The sequence below is a fragment of the Arachis stenosperma genome, chromosome 2, assembly GCF_014773155.1.
Source record: "Arachis stenosperma cultivar V10309 chromosome 2, arast.V10309.gnm1.PFL2, whole genome shotgun sequence".
Taxonomy (NCBI): domain Eukaryota; kingdom Viridiplantae; phylum Streptophyta; class Magnoliopsida; order Fabales; family Fabaceae; genus Arachis; species Arachis stenosperma.
In genome coordinates, this window is record NC_080378.1 from 71,661,665 (window position 1) to 71,676,855 (window position 15,191).

The 15,191-nt window shown below is 34.3% G+C and overlaps 2 protein-coding genes across 10 annotated transcripts; both read left to right on the forward strand.

Annotated features, from left to right (window-relative positions):
* Positions 1 to 1,783: 1,783 nt before the first annotated feature.
* LOC130960968 (dirigent protein 16-like) lies at positions 1,784 to 11,767 on the forward strand. Of its 9 annotated transcripts, none has more exons than XR_009079314.1 (11): positions 1,791 to 1,839; positions 1,933 to 2,038; positions 2,859 to 2,946; positions 3,132 to 3,265; positions 3,765 to 4,027; positions 5,111 to 5,236; positions 5,466 to 5,586; positions 5,700 to 5,800; positions 5,896 to 5,956; positions 9,922 to 10,083; positions 10,179 to 11,767. XR_009079314.1 is itself a non-coding variant. In XM_057886543.1 (11 exons), the coding sequence occupies exon 11, from the start codon at positions 8,060 to 8,062 to the stop codon at positions 8,822 to 8,824; it is 765 nt and encodes a 254-aa protein (XP_057742526.1). In that variant the 5' UTR covers positions 1,791 to 1,839; positions 1,933 to 2,038; positions 2,426 to 2,546; positions 2,859 to 2,946; positions 3,132 to 3,265; positions 3,765 to 4,027; positions 5,111 to 5,236; positions 5,466 to 5,586; positions 5,700 to 5,800; positions 5,896 to 5,956; positions 6,997 to 8,059; the 3' UTR covers positions 8,825 to 8,978. The 9 variants fall into 9 exon arrangements, 6 of the variants coding, with proteins under 6 accessions (XP_057742524.1, XP_057742526.1, XP_057742528.1 ...); XM_057886543.1 differs by lacking the exons at positions 9,922 to 10,083; positions 10,179 to 11,767 and adding exons at positions 2,426 to 2,546; positions 6,997 to 8,978; XM_057886545.1 differs by lacking the exons at positions 9,922 to 10,083; positions 10,179 to 11,767 and adding exons at positions 2,490 to 2,546; positions 6,997 to 8,978 and having other exon boundaries at positions 3,100 to 3,265.
* Positions 11,768 to 12,721: 954 nt separating this feature from the next.
* On the forward strand, positions 12,722 to 13,106 carry LOC130957869 (60S acidic ribosomal protein P3-like). The gene has a single exon (XM_057884710.1). It carries the CDS (start codon positions 12,726 to 12,728, stop codon positions 13,083 to 13,085), a length of 360 nt encoding a protein of 119 aa, XP_057740693.1. The 5' UTR covers positions 12,722 to 12,725; the 3' UTR covers positions 13,086 to 13,106.
* Positions 13,107 to 15,191: the final 2,085 nt, after the last annotated feature.

Here is a 15,191-nt window from a genome sequence, read left to right on the forward strand (position 1 = left end):
GATCACAATTTGCACAATTAAAAATTTCAGAAACCCTACACAATAGAATCTCGGTTAACCATGGAACATATACAAAAAATGATCACATTTTGCACAATTAGGAATTTCTCAAACCCTAGGCAATTGAATATGGGTTAACCCTGCAACAGTAACCAAGATTGATAAGAAGAATGTACACAATGAAGGAAAAGAAATAGGATGAAGAGGAAAATAGGTTTAAACGCACTTGATTGATTGATCGGATATCTTCCATTTGAGCCTCCACTGGAAAATGGCTAAGCTGGATGAACGGCGACGAACCAAGTCCCAGGAAAATAAGGCTCCTGAACAGAGCTTCGTAGGGCAGAGTAAGGAGAAGAAAGCAAAGCTCGTAGAATTTCAAGTAATCATTACTTGTTCAAAGAAATCGATGGAAAAGGCAGGTTGCGTGAAAGACTCGCTGAAAGGGAAGGTAGGTTGCGTGAGCGAGGAGATGAAACGGATGACTAACAGCGATTTGACAGAGGAGCACATGCACCCCCTGAAGATCAGAAACCACGGTGGAGGGAATGCCATCGTGGAGGAGAGGCACCACCTGTGACTGGGACTGGCGTGAAATGCGGAGAGATGACCATGTCGAAAATGAAACCACGGCTATCTATTGTTTAATATATATATATATATATATATGCGTACATGCATAATAATAATAATATATGCAACGTAATGCATAATCGAAGCCGCCTTTTATTTTCGTGTTTTATTATTAGTAATAATAATACTACTAGCAATAGTAATGATAATTATGTAATAATAATAAATGTAATAGTAACAATAATAATAATATAATTATAGCAATAATATATATAAATTTAAATGTATATGAGTTATTAATATAAATGATATTAGTAATTTAAGGATGAAAGATATTTAGTGAAATATTAGCAAAGCTAAGCTCATCAAAGAGTACCGATATTTATTTATATCATCGGGTATCAAACTCGATAATAATATTATGATCTAAACTCTATTTTTAAATTAAAATATCAATTACTCAAATTAAAATATACATATAAGTTTTATTATTTATAAATTACTGGAATTATAGTTTTAATTATGTAAAATATTTCATCATAAAATATATATATATATAAGAATATGAATTTGATTGAATTCAAATAGTTATAAAATTAGTTCAATTACTGATAATAAAATAATTTCTAAAAATAAAAAAACTCTAATTTATGAAGTAAATTGTAATTTATTTATATTTATATTTTTAAAACTGAGGGTCTCTACATTATAAGCGTGGCTATAGTGTATTTATTTTGACACCGTAAGAAAAACGTGCCGATAGAGTTCCCTCTCCTAAAATTTAGTTCCCACTTATTTTTTTTTACACTTAACATTTTTTTCCTAAGTTTTCAAATTTTAACCCTAAATGATAAGTTTTCAAATTTTCACACTTAACTTATTTTTAATCCTAAATTTTAAGATGATTTGTGATTTTATTTTTTTCACCATTCAATTTTTTTTTTCTTTTTCCAGTATTTTTTTTATTACAAAATGTGTATTTTTTTATAATTTTTTTATTTTTAAATCACATCACTTTGTTAGAGTATACCTAATTTTTATGTTACCAAATTATACTTAACAAAACTAGTTTAAGATAATTTGATTAATTTTACCATTTGTACATTATATTAATAATTAATTATTTAATATTCTTAAAAAATATAACAAATTATAATTTAGAATCAAAAGTATTTAATGGAAACTCAATATTCATATTTAAGGATAGTTCTGTTGATTGGAGGGAGAAGGGCGCTGTCTCCCCCCTTAAGGATCAAGGCCAATGCGGTTAGCACATTAAATTAGGGTTTAATTTTGATGCTCTATAATATTAATTCCCCTAAAAGAATTTGATTTGATGTTTTGGGTTTTGTTGTGAAGGGAGTTGTTGGGCATTCTCAACAGTTGCTGTGGTGGAAGGGATCAATAAAATTGTGAGGGGGGAGTTGATATCTCTGTCAGAGCAAGAGTTGGTGGACTGGTTCTGGTAATGCTTCTAAACTTTTTTTTTTCTAAACTAGGATTAAGGTCTAAGCTTTGTTATTATAATTTATAATGCTAGATTTGTTCAGAACTTGTTATTATAATTTATAAGGTTGATCTGTTGTTCTGAACTTCTGAATATTGTTGATTTGTTCTCTTTGTTTGGTTCTGATATGTTTTGATTTTAATTACATATAATGTTGATTTGTTCTCCAAGTTTGGGTCTGATTTGTTCTGAATTTAATTAAAATATGTTCTGATTATTGTTGCTTTGTTCTCCTTGTTTGTTTTTTATTTATTCTGATTTTAATTGAAACATGTTCTGATTATTGTTGATTTGTTATCCTTATTTGGTTCTGATTTTAATTGTGCAAATTTTGATCTGTTTTAGAGATTTATTTGTTCTTTATCAAATTATGGATTTGGACGGTTTTGATTTGGTGTAACATGATCAGCTTTACCGCTTCCTTGTGAGCGGCAGCAATTTCAATGTCGTGATACTGAAGGGCAAGGTTTGTTTTTCCCTCTCTTATCTTTCTCAGTGGTAAGATTACTGCTGGTTTTCCTTCTTTATAAGGTGAAAATCCAGTGTGTGACTAAGCTTGATTAAATTCAGCTGGAGCTTATTAATCTTTGTGATCAGTTCTGTCCAAATAGATTATTAATTTGCTTGTGTATGATTAAACCTTGTTACTTTGTGAAAGAATGAACAAATTAACAGCCTTAATTTGCTTCTGTTTTGCTTGCCATTTAGGTTCACTAATCCATCTTCATTAAACACAATGTAATAAGGGCCTCACTGCCTTGCATGTAATTGTTTGCAGTTCTTAATTTATCTCAGAGTTCCACTGACTCACCGATTCCAACCATCAAAACCCTAACTCGGATCCGTACCCTACAACATGGCTTCCGGTAATCACCTCTCCTACTTATTTTTCTAATCTGTTTTTTCAATTTTAATAAGCTTGGATTTTTATTTTTTATTTTAGTGCATTGAAAACCCTATCTGAACTAAGCAATGAAGCACTTTCTTGTAATTGTTGAATGTGTATGTGTGTTTTTCAGCGTGTCTGTGATGATGCTATTGTTTTGACCAGTTTCAGAGATGCTTGGAAACCCCATCAAGTTGAGTGGTGCAGCAAGGTCAGCACCATCAGCTTCTAGCCCTGCCACGTTCGAGAGGCTCATGCAGGGCAAATAGTTGCTGTATTTGGTGTTGATTGTGCATCAGGTTCGTCTTTTGTCCTTGCCCTAACCTATTGATGTCTGGAATCCTATATTGTACCTTTATTTATTCAAAGATTTAATTAAGGGTCTTGTTAACAAGTGTTAAGGCACTAGCTAAGAATACTATAAGAACAAGTAAATGTTAATTTTTTTAATTTTTCTGTGCACTTAATGCAAACCAAAACTTTTCTATTTTCTCTCTTAACCAATGCCCATAGGAAACTCTTAAGTTAAATCTTTTAAATTAATTTGTAAGGTTCTAATTGTATAGTTTGATCAAATTTTTAAGGCTTAATTACGTCAGTCCTTCTCAACAGCTGTTAAACATTCTGAATTTCTGATAATTGAGTCTTTTGTTGTTAGCAGTCTCTGCCTATTGATGTAGAGAATGAATTACACTCTATTTTGAACTTAATCTTGTAGTAATATGTTGCCTAAGTTAGTTTTATATTGGCCTTAATACATGTTACTTGTCTAACTTTTGTCCATCCATTGGTTATTAGGAGATACGTTTACTGATGGATCAGTTAAATACACAATGACTTCCATGAATGTTCCTGAACCTGTAATGTCATTAGCTGTACAGCCAGTTTCAAAAGATTTTGGAGGGCAAGTATGTAGTTTCTTTATGTAACACACTGACCACCCTGTCCCAGCTTATCAAGTATTTGATTTTCTTGGTATATCATAGTTTTCAAAAGCTTTGAATCGCTTCCAGAAAGAGGATCCTACATTCCGTGTTGGTTTAGACCCAGAGAGTGGGCAGGTAATGTTCTATTCTATTTATCTTGATCATAAAAGTGGCAAATTTGTTGTACTTGCAATGACATAGTTTACCTTTATCCAATTACAATAATTACAACTTTAGGAGTGATACTTAATAAAAACTGTTAGCATCAAAGATATAACTCCAAAAAATGTTTAATTGCAATTACAATTTTCAATACCCTATGGTTGGAGCATAGAAATCATGTGAACCAACCTTGCAAGAAATATAATGACTGTGACTCGCTCTTGATTAACTTTATCTCAAACAACAGCATGTTTAAATATGCATAGACCTTGCATGCAAGGCAAAATTAGGGAGTAGGCACTGTTTGAAGAACTGTTTGATCATTACGAGATTCTTTAATTATTTTTCCCCAAGTTTTAACTTACTGAATATTACAACATAAATATGCCGTTGTAGTGTGTAATTATATATTTTTTGTATTAGGCTCAATAAGTACTTTCTAAAAGATAGAAAAAAAGTAACTTATATTAATCTTTCAGCAAATTGTTTATTCATAAATTACTTTTTGAGAAGTTCCTTTTAATATAAGCGCCTGACAAAAGAGGCATTTTTGTCCATGTTAGTTTTTAAACAAATGTATCTCATTTTATATTCTTTTCTGTGTAGTTAGAAATAAAATTAAGTTGATGCATTATTAAAAAATTTTAAAGTTAGTCAAGAAAGTTTTGTTAAATAAAAGGTGTTGTGAATTAATAAACGAAGAAAGTATACATCGTGATTTTCAAACAATGTCATCCAAACTAAATGCATGTCTCTTAGGAACAGAAAATTGCTGGTATTCAAGGGCAATCAAATTTTAGATAGGGATTTTCATTTACTTCCAGACTTCTCCTTGTGTATAAATATCCTTTTTCTTTTCTCAATAAAAGTGTAATAATCCTGAGATTTAAAACAAATTGGTTAAAGCCTGCTTCTCTTTGCTGTGGTTCTGGGCTAATGGCTTCCATATGAAGTATCTTACTTTATGATAGCAGCTGATTGTGAATTTGTGATGATCCAACTAATCCCTAATCACCTTTTGTTTCTTGATTCTTAGTGAATTCACTGTGTTTGCAGGTATATTGAACCACTTCCGGCAGGATCACCAACTAAATTCGAATTTGAAAACCTCCTTGTTGGGCAAGCTATTCCATCAGGTTTTATCCCTGCAATTGAAAAAGGTTTTAAGGAAGCCGCCAACTCGTGAGTGAAATTTTCATCATTGACCATGAATGTACTAAAGACCACCGATAAATGTAATGATGGAATAAGTGAGCATTCAAAAGTAATTTATGGGGACTAAGAATGTAATATTGAGGAAGTCAAAGTTCATTCATTGGCATATTTACGAAATATCAATTTTATTATGCGATTCAGCCATGATAGTATTACAATACTCATTTTATGGTAACGTAATGTTGCTTTCATACAGGGGGGCTTTAATTGCACATCCTGTCGAAAATCTTAGAGTTGTCTTGACAGATGGTGCTGCTCATGCTGTTGATTCTAGTGAACCTGCATTTAAGTTGGCTTCTATCGATGCTTTCAGACAGGTTCTTTACAATTCTGACATCCATATTTTATAACATTGCACATATCATCCTGATAATATTGTCCATGGTTTTGTTTTCATAGTAATGACCATATTCTTTGATATTTGTATCAGTGCTATACAGCTTCCAGGCCAGTTATATTAGAACCTGTTATGCTTGTTGAGCTGAAAGTACCAACAGAATTCCAAGGAGTCGTTGCTGGTGACATTAACAAGTGGGGTTCTTATTTTATTCTATCCTTGTTTCTCTTTCAAATGGATATTTCGATAAATTTTAACAATTACTGATATTTTTTTACCTCGTTAACAGGAGAAAAGGTGTTATTGTTGGCAATGATTAGGAAGGAGATGACTCTATCATCACTGCCCATGTAAGTGATTAACAAATCCGTGCTAATATTTTAATTGGAAGGTGTTCAAGTATTTTTGTTAGTGTAAATGGGAAGGTTAGCATGCTTATGTCTTTTGGGCATCTAAAATCTGTGCATACTTAACAAAACTAGAATGCTTTTGATGCTTGTTCTGTAAACTTGAGAGCATGCTCTAGGGTTTAACCTTAATGGCTTAACTGGGAATATCTAATGCAGTTTGTCAATTTCAATTCTTATTCCTTTCCCCTCGAGCTATGGTTGTTGATTCAATACAAACTCTTGATCCTATTAACACTGTTAGTAGTTTTCCTTCAACTCTATTAACACTTTTCTTTTTCTATCATTTGCCAATGTCTTTAAATTTAACATTTTGTTTGATTTATGTATTCTCCAGTACCCAGACAAAAAGGCTTATAATTTTGATTTCATTGGTTTGGTTTTAGGCATATGTAAAGTTAGAGTGTTGTTACATTTCTAAATTTTTCACATGAATGGAATTCACTGCTTCTTAATCTACTGTCAATATTCCTTCTATTCTTCTCTTTAATTAGGCAGATCATATAAAATTATGTAGGAGAATAGTAGATTTGTTACTCACTTACTCCTACTAAAACGTGGCCATATCCCACAGGCCTGGCACGCTTCAAAAGTGTGGCCATTGTTTCAGCTATCGGCACGCTTAAAAAGTGTAGTCATATCTTTTTTTATCGGCACGCTTTTAAAGAGTACTCAAAGCATACATTCTGGAACGTTTTAAAAGCGTGGTGATATGTGCACCCTATAGATTAAGACCTATGGCTACACTTAAAAAAAGCGTGGCAAGAGATGAAAGTGTGCCAACAAAATAAGCGTGGCGATAGAGCAACTGGCACGCTAGCAGATGTGACCTTTTCAAAAGCTTGTCGATAGCTCAAAAAGCATAGTGAAAAGCTATCGGCACGGTTTTTTGCATTTTTCGGCACACTTTTAAAGCGTGACAGAAAACTTATTTTCTTGTATGGCGTTAACTGACACGTAGAATTTTCGTCTGTTTTGGTCAGGAGAGATGATGGAAGAACCGCGACGTCTCATGAAAGTATGGGACAGGGACCGATTTGTCCTTTTTTTCTTTGGACAAGAGTCGCGATGTCCATCAAAGAAAAGGATAGGGATCGAATTGGGTGTTCACTCCAAACTAAATGACCAAAGTGAATTATTAGACTTAAGTCCTAAGTACCATTTTAAGTTAATTAAAATTTAAAGATTTTAATTGAGACAAATATGGAATTTGAGAGGCCAAATTAAATTTTTATTACAAAAACATAATACATTATTTTTAAGTATATCCTTAGTAAATAGAATTATTTCAAAACAATAACAAGTTTTGAGTAATTCAAAGAAAATTTAAATAAAATAAAATTTAATATAATTTGGGAACATTAACCGTTCACATGAAAATACTATACTAATATTGTAATTACAATAATTGAAAGTGAGATATCAGAAATTAAATACTTTTTATTAATATTAGTTAATATTTTATATATTTTATTTTTATACTATTAAAATTTATGGTTTAAGATTTTAAATTAGTACAAAAATATCTCTTGGCTATTGGTCAAGTATTAACAAAAAATAATAAATTTTATTAATAATGTGATATTGCTCTTAATTGAAAATACCATTATCGTACTTTTCTCTTTTGATTTTCAACTATAATAGTGTCACTAGACTTTGGTTTAGTTGTACCTCACCATCTAAATCCATTTTCTGAATCCTAGAACATCTAGTGATAGAAAAACATTAAGGGATTGAGTGGTTAAACCAAATAACTTTTTTTCGCTATGCATTTTCACGAAGAACCTGATTAATTTCATCACAAATATTCTCTTTCATAAACACCTAAAAAATGCCACTAGATAAGGATGTGGCTCATTTCAACTAATCAACGTTCTTACTAAATTCAACCACTTCATGAAATCCCCTTTCTCACAACCACTCCAAAACTCACCCATGCATTCTCAACTATATAATACCAAGGTTTTGTATTCAGTTGCACTCAACAAAAAAGGACTCTACTAAATAGAAGTAGCAAAATCTACATCTGAAATACTTGGAAACAAGATGTTGATAAGATCATTATTTACAGCTTCAATGGCAATGTTAATTACCGTTGCTCAATGGGAAGTGATTGGTGTATCCGCAATTGACCCGATTGCAGCCACGGGAAAAGAACCAATCATTGAGTTGTACATGCACGACATTCAAGGAGGAAGCAGCCCAACAGCTAGGCCGGTTACCGGCTTGCTGGGCAACATTTACAGCGGGCAAGTGCCTTTTGCGATGCCAATAGGATTCAACATCCCGCAAGGTCAGACTGCTGTCCCCAATGCCAATGGTGCTCTTCCAACTGTCAACGGAGTATTCGGGATCCCACTTGGAACCGGCTTGGCTGGTACAAGCTTTGCAGGAGACTCAGGCAACAATAACAACCAGAATAATGCCCAGTTGCAGTTAGGACCTGATGGTTTGGGACTTGGTTTCGGCACAATCACTGTAATTGATGATGTTTTAACGGCTCAACCAGAGCTGGGGTCACAAATAGTTGGGAAAGCTCAAGGAGTGTACGTGGCGAGTTCGGCAGATGGGAGTAGACAGATGATGACATTTACCGCCTTGTTCGAAGGAGGGGAGTATGGAGACAGCCTTAACTTCTATGGCCTCTACAAGATAGGGAGCACCATGTCGCAGTTATCAGTGATCGGGGGCACAGGAAAGTTCAAGAACGCAAGCGGTTTTGCAGAGCTCAGAGCTCTTATCCCCCCAGGACAGGTTTCCACTGATGGAGCAGAGACATTGCTAAGAATCACTGTCCATTTGAACTACTAAAACTATGATGTCAAGAATATAAGAACAACTGGGTGCTGTTTGATTGTAGATGACTGTGAGATTGGTCTTGTATTTTGTCAGTTTGTTGCAGAATGTATCAGAAATCTTCATTGTAACCCCAAGAACCATATGGTGATTTGTTTTCTTTTCTTCTTTTTTTTTAATTTGGCAACCTGTGACTTGGAAATTTGGTAGTATAATATAGCTGATTTACAGTGAAAGGAGCTTTCTTCGGTGGGGAAAGAATAATCTGGACCTTGAAGGACCAGGTTATAAATTCAAATAATAAAAAATGCATGGGTTGGTTCACAATTAAAGTAAAATAACGGTTGAGAGAAATTTGAAAAAATTTCAGAATTTCTTATTACAAGAAAGCACCAACGGCACGTCATGGTTGAGGGGAGGAGATCTGCACGGTGTCATCGCTGCGTCGTCTTCCCCGACAAGTTCTGCCGCTTGTTTTGCTTTTGCTCCGGCGGATGTGAAGCACTCGGAGCACAGTTTGGGCGTGGACTCAGTGCCGTTGGCTGAGGAGATCTGAGAAAAGAGCGAAACAGAGAGATTCAGAGAGGAGAGAGAGCTCGCCTCGCCGTCGTCGTTTTGCCGTCGCCACCGCAGTTCATCGCCTCTCCAGATCTGGTCGCAACGCCCAAGCCTCTAAGGATGTTCCATTACGACCTCCTTGACGAGACGCAGAACAAGCTCGATTATATCCTCCCTCTCTCTCTCACTGTTGAGAACTTCCTCGAGTGTCGCCTCCATATTCTCGTCTTCAAGTCCGGCATGGCCAAGTTCATCCATCAGTGCATATTAGGTCTTTTTACATCTTTTCACATTTTTCCTCAATTTAGGGTTTTTAAATTCCTAATTTTCTATCACTCATGTTTCTTTATTTTTTTGTGCTTACTTTAAATTCCTCAATATCTCTTATTGCAAGATGCTTTGTTTATTACTGGTTGAATCACTTAATATATTATAGTTATTGCTTTATCAAAGTACATCTCAGGATTAGCTGTTTTCTAACAATTGTTCTTGGATACTGCTCAAGAGTGTAGATATTATGTTGTGTGAGGTCTTATGTAGACATGCCATTGCAGATAAGAGGGTTCAGGGATCTAAAACATCAAATGATTCTGCACAATCTTCCTCTGCTATGCTTGCTGTTGAAAAAGATGATAGACATGCCATTGCAGATAAGAGGGTTCATGAGTCTTGGTATTGCTATCTCTTGCCTTGTTTTCACCATTAGTAACTGGAAGGTACAATTAAACTGAGTAGCAATATACATGGTATACATACAATACAATTGGTATGGAAGTCAATCATGTCTAGCTGTTTAACCGCTATACCACAGGCAATGCAATATGCTTCACCCAAAGCAATATAGAATCTGTTGTTTGGAGTCACCCAACCATCGATGGAACAGAAAGAAGGTAATGTATGCCTTGAAATGAATATTTGATGATGTCACAGACTTTCACCAGTTTATCTATTTTTGCATCTTATAGCATGATGTCACTATGTATAGTTATAAAATCTTAAAAGGCTACCCAGTTCAAAACTTTAACATGTTTGATAACGGTAAAATATCTCATCTCTAATGAGTTTCAAATGTACCTTTCAATCATAAGTGCAAAAGCTTTATGGTCGTGTCGAAGAAGTAGTCAGCCTCAGAACTTATTGCATAAATTAAATCCTTGGTCAAAATGTTGGCATTGGCTCGCAGGGTACCTTTCTTCAGCTTGTGTTATAATCCAAATAAAAGATTTGCAATAACTCATTGGATTGTGATTCTATCTTTTGATAGGATCTGAAAGGAAAAGTTGTTGTCCTGAATTTCTGGACTTATTGTTGTATAAACTGTATGCATGTCACAAGAAGGTACTGATTCAAATTGATATGTTGAATTAATGAAATATAATTTTGAAATATACTGATACTTGTAGTCATTCTTGTTATAGCTATTAAGCTTATTACAGTGTGGTGATTTAAAAAAGTTTTGCATTGTTCCTGTTTTGGAAAGGATCTTGATGATTTTGTGGAGGCAGCACTGATGTTTTATGGAAAACGTAATTTGTTGGATAATACACCAATTACGTTGAATTTGGAGAAAGATAATGATCCTCGGCTTTCAGCATCTCCATTGAAGTTCCCTGGAAAGCTAGCAATTGATATCCTCAACAACAGGCTTTTTATTTCTGACAGCAACCATAACCGTATAGTGGGTGCTCCCTGTCTCTGTCTCTGTCTCTCTCTCTTAACTTCAAATTAAACCTCAAATCCCAAAATGTATTCAGGTGGTTACCGACCTTGATGGGAACTTCATTGTACAAATCGGTAGCAGTTGGGAGCAAGGTCTGCAGGATGGTTCATTTGATGATGCCACCTTTAACAAATTGGTGACAGTACTTGAAATTTAATGGAGATATGGAGGAGACAGAGAATTCGATAAAGTTACTCAGCAGCAAGAATATTGTCTCCCTTGATGTTCATAACAAGCTGATGAGTTGGATTAAGGATGTGGAATCAAATGTGCCTGCAATTGATGTGCTGGGAGGCGATTCACATAAACAAATTGGTGAAATTTCAGAGCCAGAGAAAGATGGGAACACAAACAACCCTGACTTCAAGCCCGAAGGTGTTGGGGTGTTCCAGGTTATCTCAATTGAGCTAGTCACAATACTGCAGGTCCGATGTTGCGAAGAAGCTGGAAGCTGATCAATCTTGCTATTCTTTTTTTTATTAATTAGACTACTCATTCTGTTCATACAAGAGATTATGGTATTTGACACGCTATTACTATTAAGGATGAGTTTGGCAAACACGTTGAAATGTTTGGTAACTTTTTTTCTCTGAACGTAGACATAATTTTGTATTCTAAAAGCACGTTCACTCGACGCAAGAAACGGTAGCTTTTGCGCACTTAAAGTGTGTTTAGGTTTATTATTGGTCATTATTGGTTTTAATAATTTTTTCCAACATTTTTTTATTATTTTTAATACTTTCTTTTATATTTTGATTTTTTTAAATTAATTTTTTTATTATAATTTTGTTATAATATAAATTATTGATTTTATTAAAAATGACAAAATAAATAAAAAATTGATCATACATAATAATAGAGTCATAAGTAATAAAATATTATCGTCCAAAATAATACTAAATAAAAAAATACTGAGAATAAAACAATTATAGAATATTTTTTGTTTGATATTGTAAAATTTATCATTGTAATTTTTGTGTATTGTTTATTATTTTAATTTTTTTTATAATATGTATTGTTATTCCTATTAAAAATAAATTAAATCACTTGGAATTTATTAGAAACTCTTTTCCATTTCCTTCAAATTTTTCCAGAAAAAAAATCACATTTCAATATGAAAGATGAAATTGTACAGGAGAATATGTGTTTGATTAAAATATGTAGTGTTTGATGGGTAGTAATTTTTGGGAGTATAGATTTGTATTACATTATTTTAAGCCCATGTTACAAAAAAATAGATGGTAAAAAAAAATCTATTTTTTCAAAAAAAACCGGTCTTTAAATAGTTGGTCCAACTGAACCATACTGAACCGGTCTGCAAATTCATTAAATTTTGGGTCAAACATAAAATTTCTAACACTTGTTGTACGGATGCAATCCTAGCCATTGAATTAGCATCTTTTTATTTGGTCCATCAAGGTCTGAAAATACTTTCCCCACCAAAGACAAAACCGAAATTGAAGGAGCTTTCTTCGGTGGGGAAAGTATCTTCTGGACCTTGATGGACCAGGTAATCAAAGAAATTAATAAAAAAATATGAGATCGGTTCACAAATATAAAAAGTAACATGTGGGGTAAATTTGGAGAAAATATAATTTGTTATTGTTAGAAACACACAGAAGCCATCAGCCATCAGTCATGGAAGTATTCACATTCGTTCTCCGCAAATCCGGCGCCGAGTGGACTGTGAAGCAGCACTCCGGCGACATCGAGGACTCCGCCTCCTCCACCTACGACCTTCAACGCAAGCTCGTCAATGCCGCTCGCGCCGCTGATTCCTCCGGCTCCGTTCAGTCCTCTTTCTCTTTCGTTTCTCCCTCCTCTGCTGTCTTCCAGGTGGTTGTGGGTGGTGCAGTCTTCGTTGGAGGTGGTGCTGTTGCTGCTGCTCCTGCTGGTGGTGCTGCCGCAGAGAGCGCCGCCGCCCCTGCTGCCGAGAAGAAAGAAGAGAAGGTCGAGAAAGAGGAAGACGAAGATTTTGGAATGTCACTCTTTGATTAAAGAATTCTCGTTTTACCTGAATTTAGCTCACAAAAAGGTCTTTAATCTTCAATGCTATTAATTGTGTTATAGTAGTACCATTTTTTGTGTATTGGCTTGCAACAGATTTTATACTCTTCGATCAAATATTTTTGCTGTGATCCTAATATATTCTAACAGTTATTTACCATATGTCAAAGCTAAACATATCAATTCACAAACTTTCTGGAGATTATGATCTTCCCTTGCAGCAGATATTTCTAGTTCTTACAATTATAAATTGATCTCTATAGATGCTGCTTACTACCATCCTAGACCGAGGGAGGGGACGGCGTGGCTGATGAGGAAGATGGCACGGCACTGCGAAGAAGAAGATTGCGTTGGGGTTTCTTTCCAGTTGTAAATTGGGCGGGTTATATTTGACCCGGGCCTGTTTGGCTATGATTAGAAAAAAAACATGCTAACTTGCACAATAATAATAATAATATAAAAATAATTTTTTATAATAATAATAATAATAATAATAATAATAATAATAATAATATTATTATTATTATTATTATTATTATTATTATTTCAATATTTATTTTTGTTAGGAGTTAGATATTAAATAGTATAATTGGTATAATGTTGGACGATGATTTGAAAAATTTTCACTCATAATTTGAATGCTCCACAATTCTTATTGATTTTTTGTTTGACTAATTTTTTTATTAGTTTTGTAAAAACAAAGAAAACACCTTTTTATTTTATCAATAATTTGTGTTATATTTTATTTTGTTTATAATTATAAGATATTTTAATAAAAATTATATTGTGTGTTTATTCTGTTTGATGTCGAATTTATATACAATTTTTTACTACTCACATATCGTTTAATTTTTTTTTCAAAGATAAATGTTATTTTATTAATATAAAATAAAAGTGTTTCCATAAGGAAGTACAAAAGAATTCGGTATTCCCATTTATCACCAATATTGACGGAAAGACTAAGAGTTTAAAGAAGAGTAAAGTAAGAGTAAAGAAAATTAGCAGCATCTATCAGGTATGGCTCACGAGTTCACGCACTAAATTGCTGGCTTCTTTCACTATCTCTGGTACCGGGCTTATTACCTTCTCAAAAACACACCGATTCCTCGCTTTCCAAGTGCTCTAACACAGCGCCACTATGAGGAGGGCCTTTTGTCTACCGTCTAGTTGAGTCGCTGCACAGGATAAGACTCGTTGCCACCAATTGAAAAATGTCTCTTCTTCTCTCATCCATAGGTCAGGGGTTATTAAGCTTAGTCTCTATATTATTGAAGATAGGGGGCATTGGAACAAAGCATGAGAAATTGATTCAGCCTTCAACATGCATCTTGGACAAGTGGCAGGAGTGGATGCGAACCGGCTGTGGACTTGTTGCAACACTGGAAGCTTTTCATGAAGACTTTTTCATAGAAAAATCTTAATTTTATGTGGTAATTTTAACTCCCAAATGCTATTCCAGACTCTGTTGTGTATGTTCTGGGGCCTCAATGAAGTAGGAGAATGAAAGAATCCATAAGCAATTTTGTATCCTGACCCAACTTCATATATACCAGATTTTGTCCAGCACCAATTAACTTCATCCTCCTCCTCTGTTGGTTTGATTGAAAAAATTTTATTGCATATATCAACTGAAAAAATCGACTCAATCAGATTTCTATTCCAGCTTCTATCAGGATTTAGTAACGCACTAACGTAATACACTTGCAGATCTGGCGAGATTGTGAGTGCATTTTGAGGGACATTAAAGGGCACTGGTGGTGGGAGCCAGGGGTCATGGAAGATGCGAACATTAGTGTCAGAGCCTATTTTGCATAACAAGCCTTTCTCGATCACCTTGCGCCCTTCAAGAACACTTCTCCAGCCCCACGACGGTACGCTTCCTATCTCTGCATGTAGAAAATCTGTATATATGAAATATTAAGCTTTGAGCATTCTTGATAGAGTAGAATTAGGGTATTTCATTAGACGCCAACATTGTTTTCCCAATAAAGTCAAATTTTGCGCCCTTAGGTCCTTGATCCCCATCCCGCCATCTTTCTTCGGTCTCGTCATTGTGTCCCATTTAATCCAAACCATTCTTCGTTCTGCGCCTTTTTG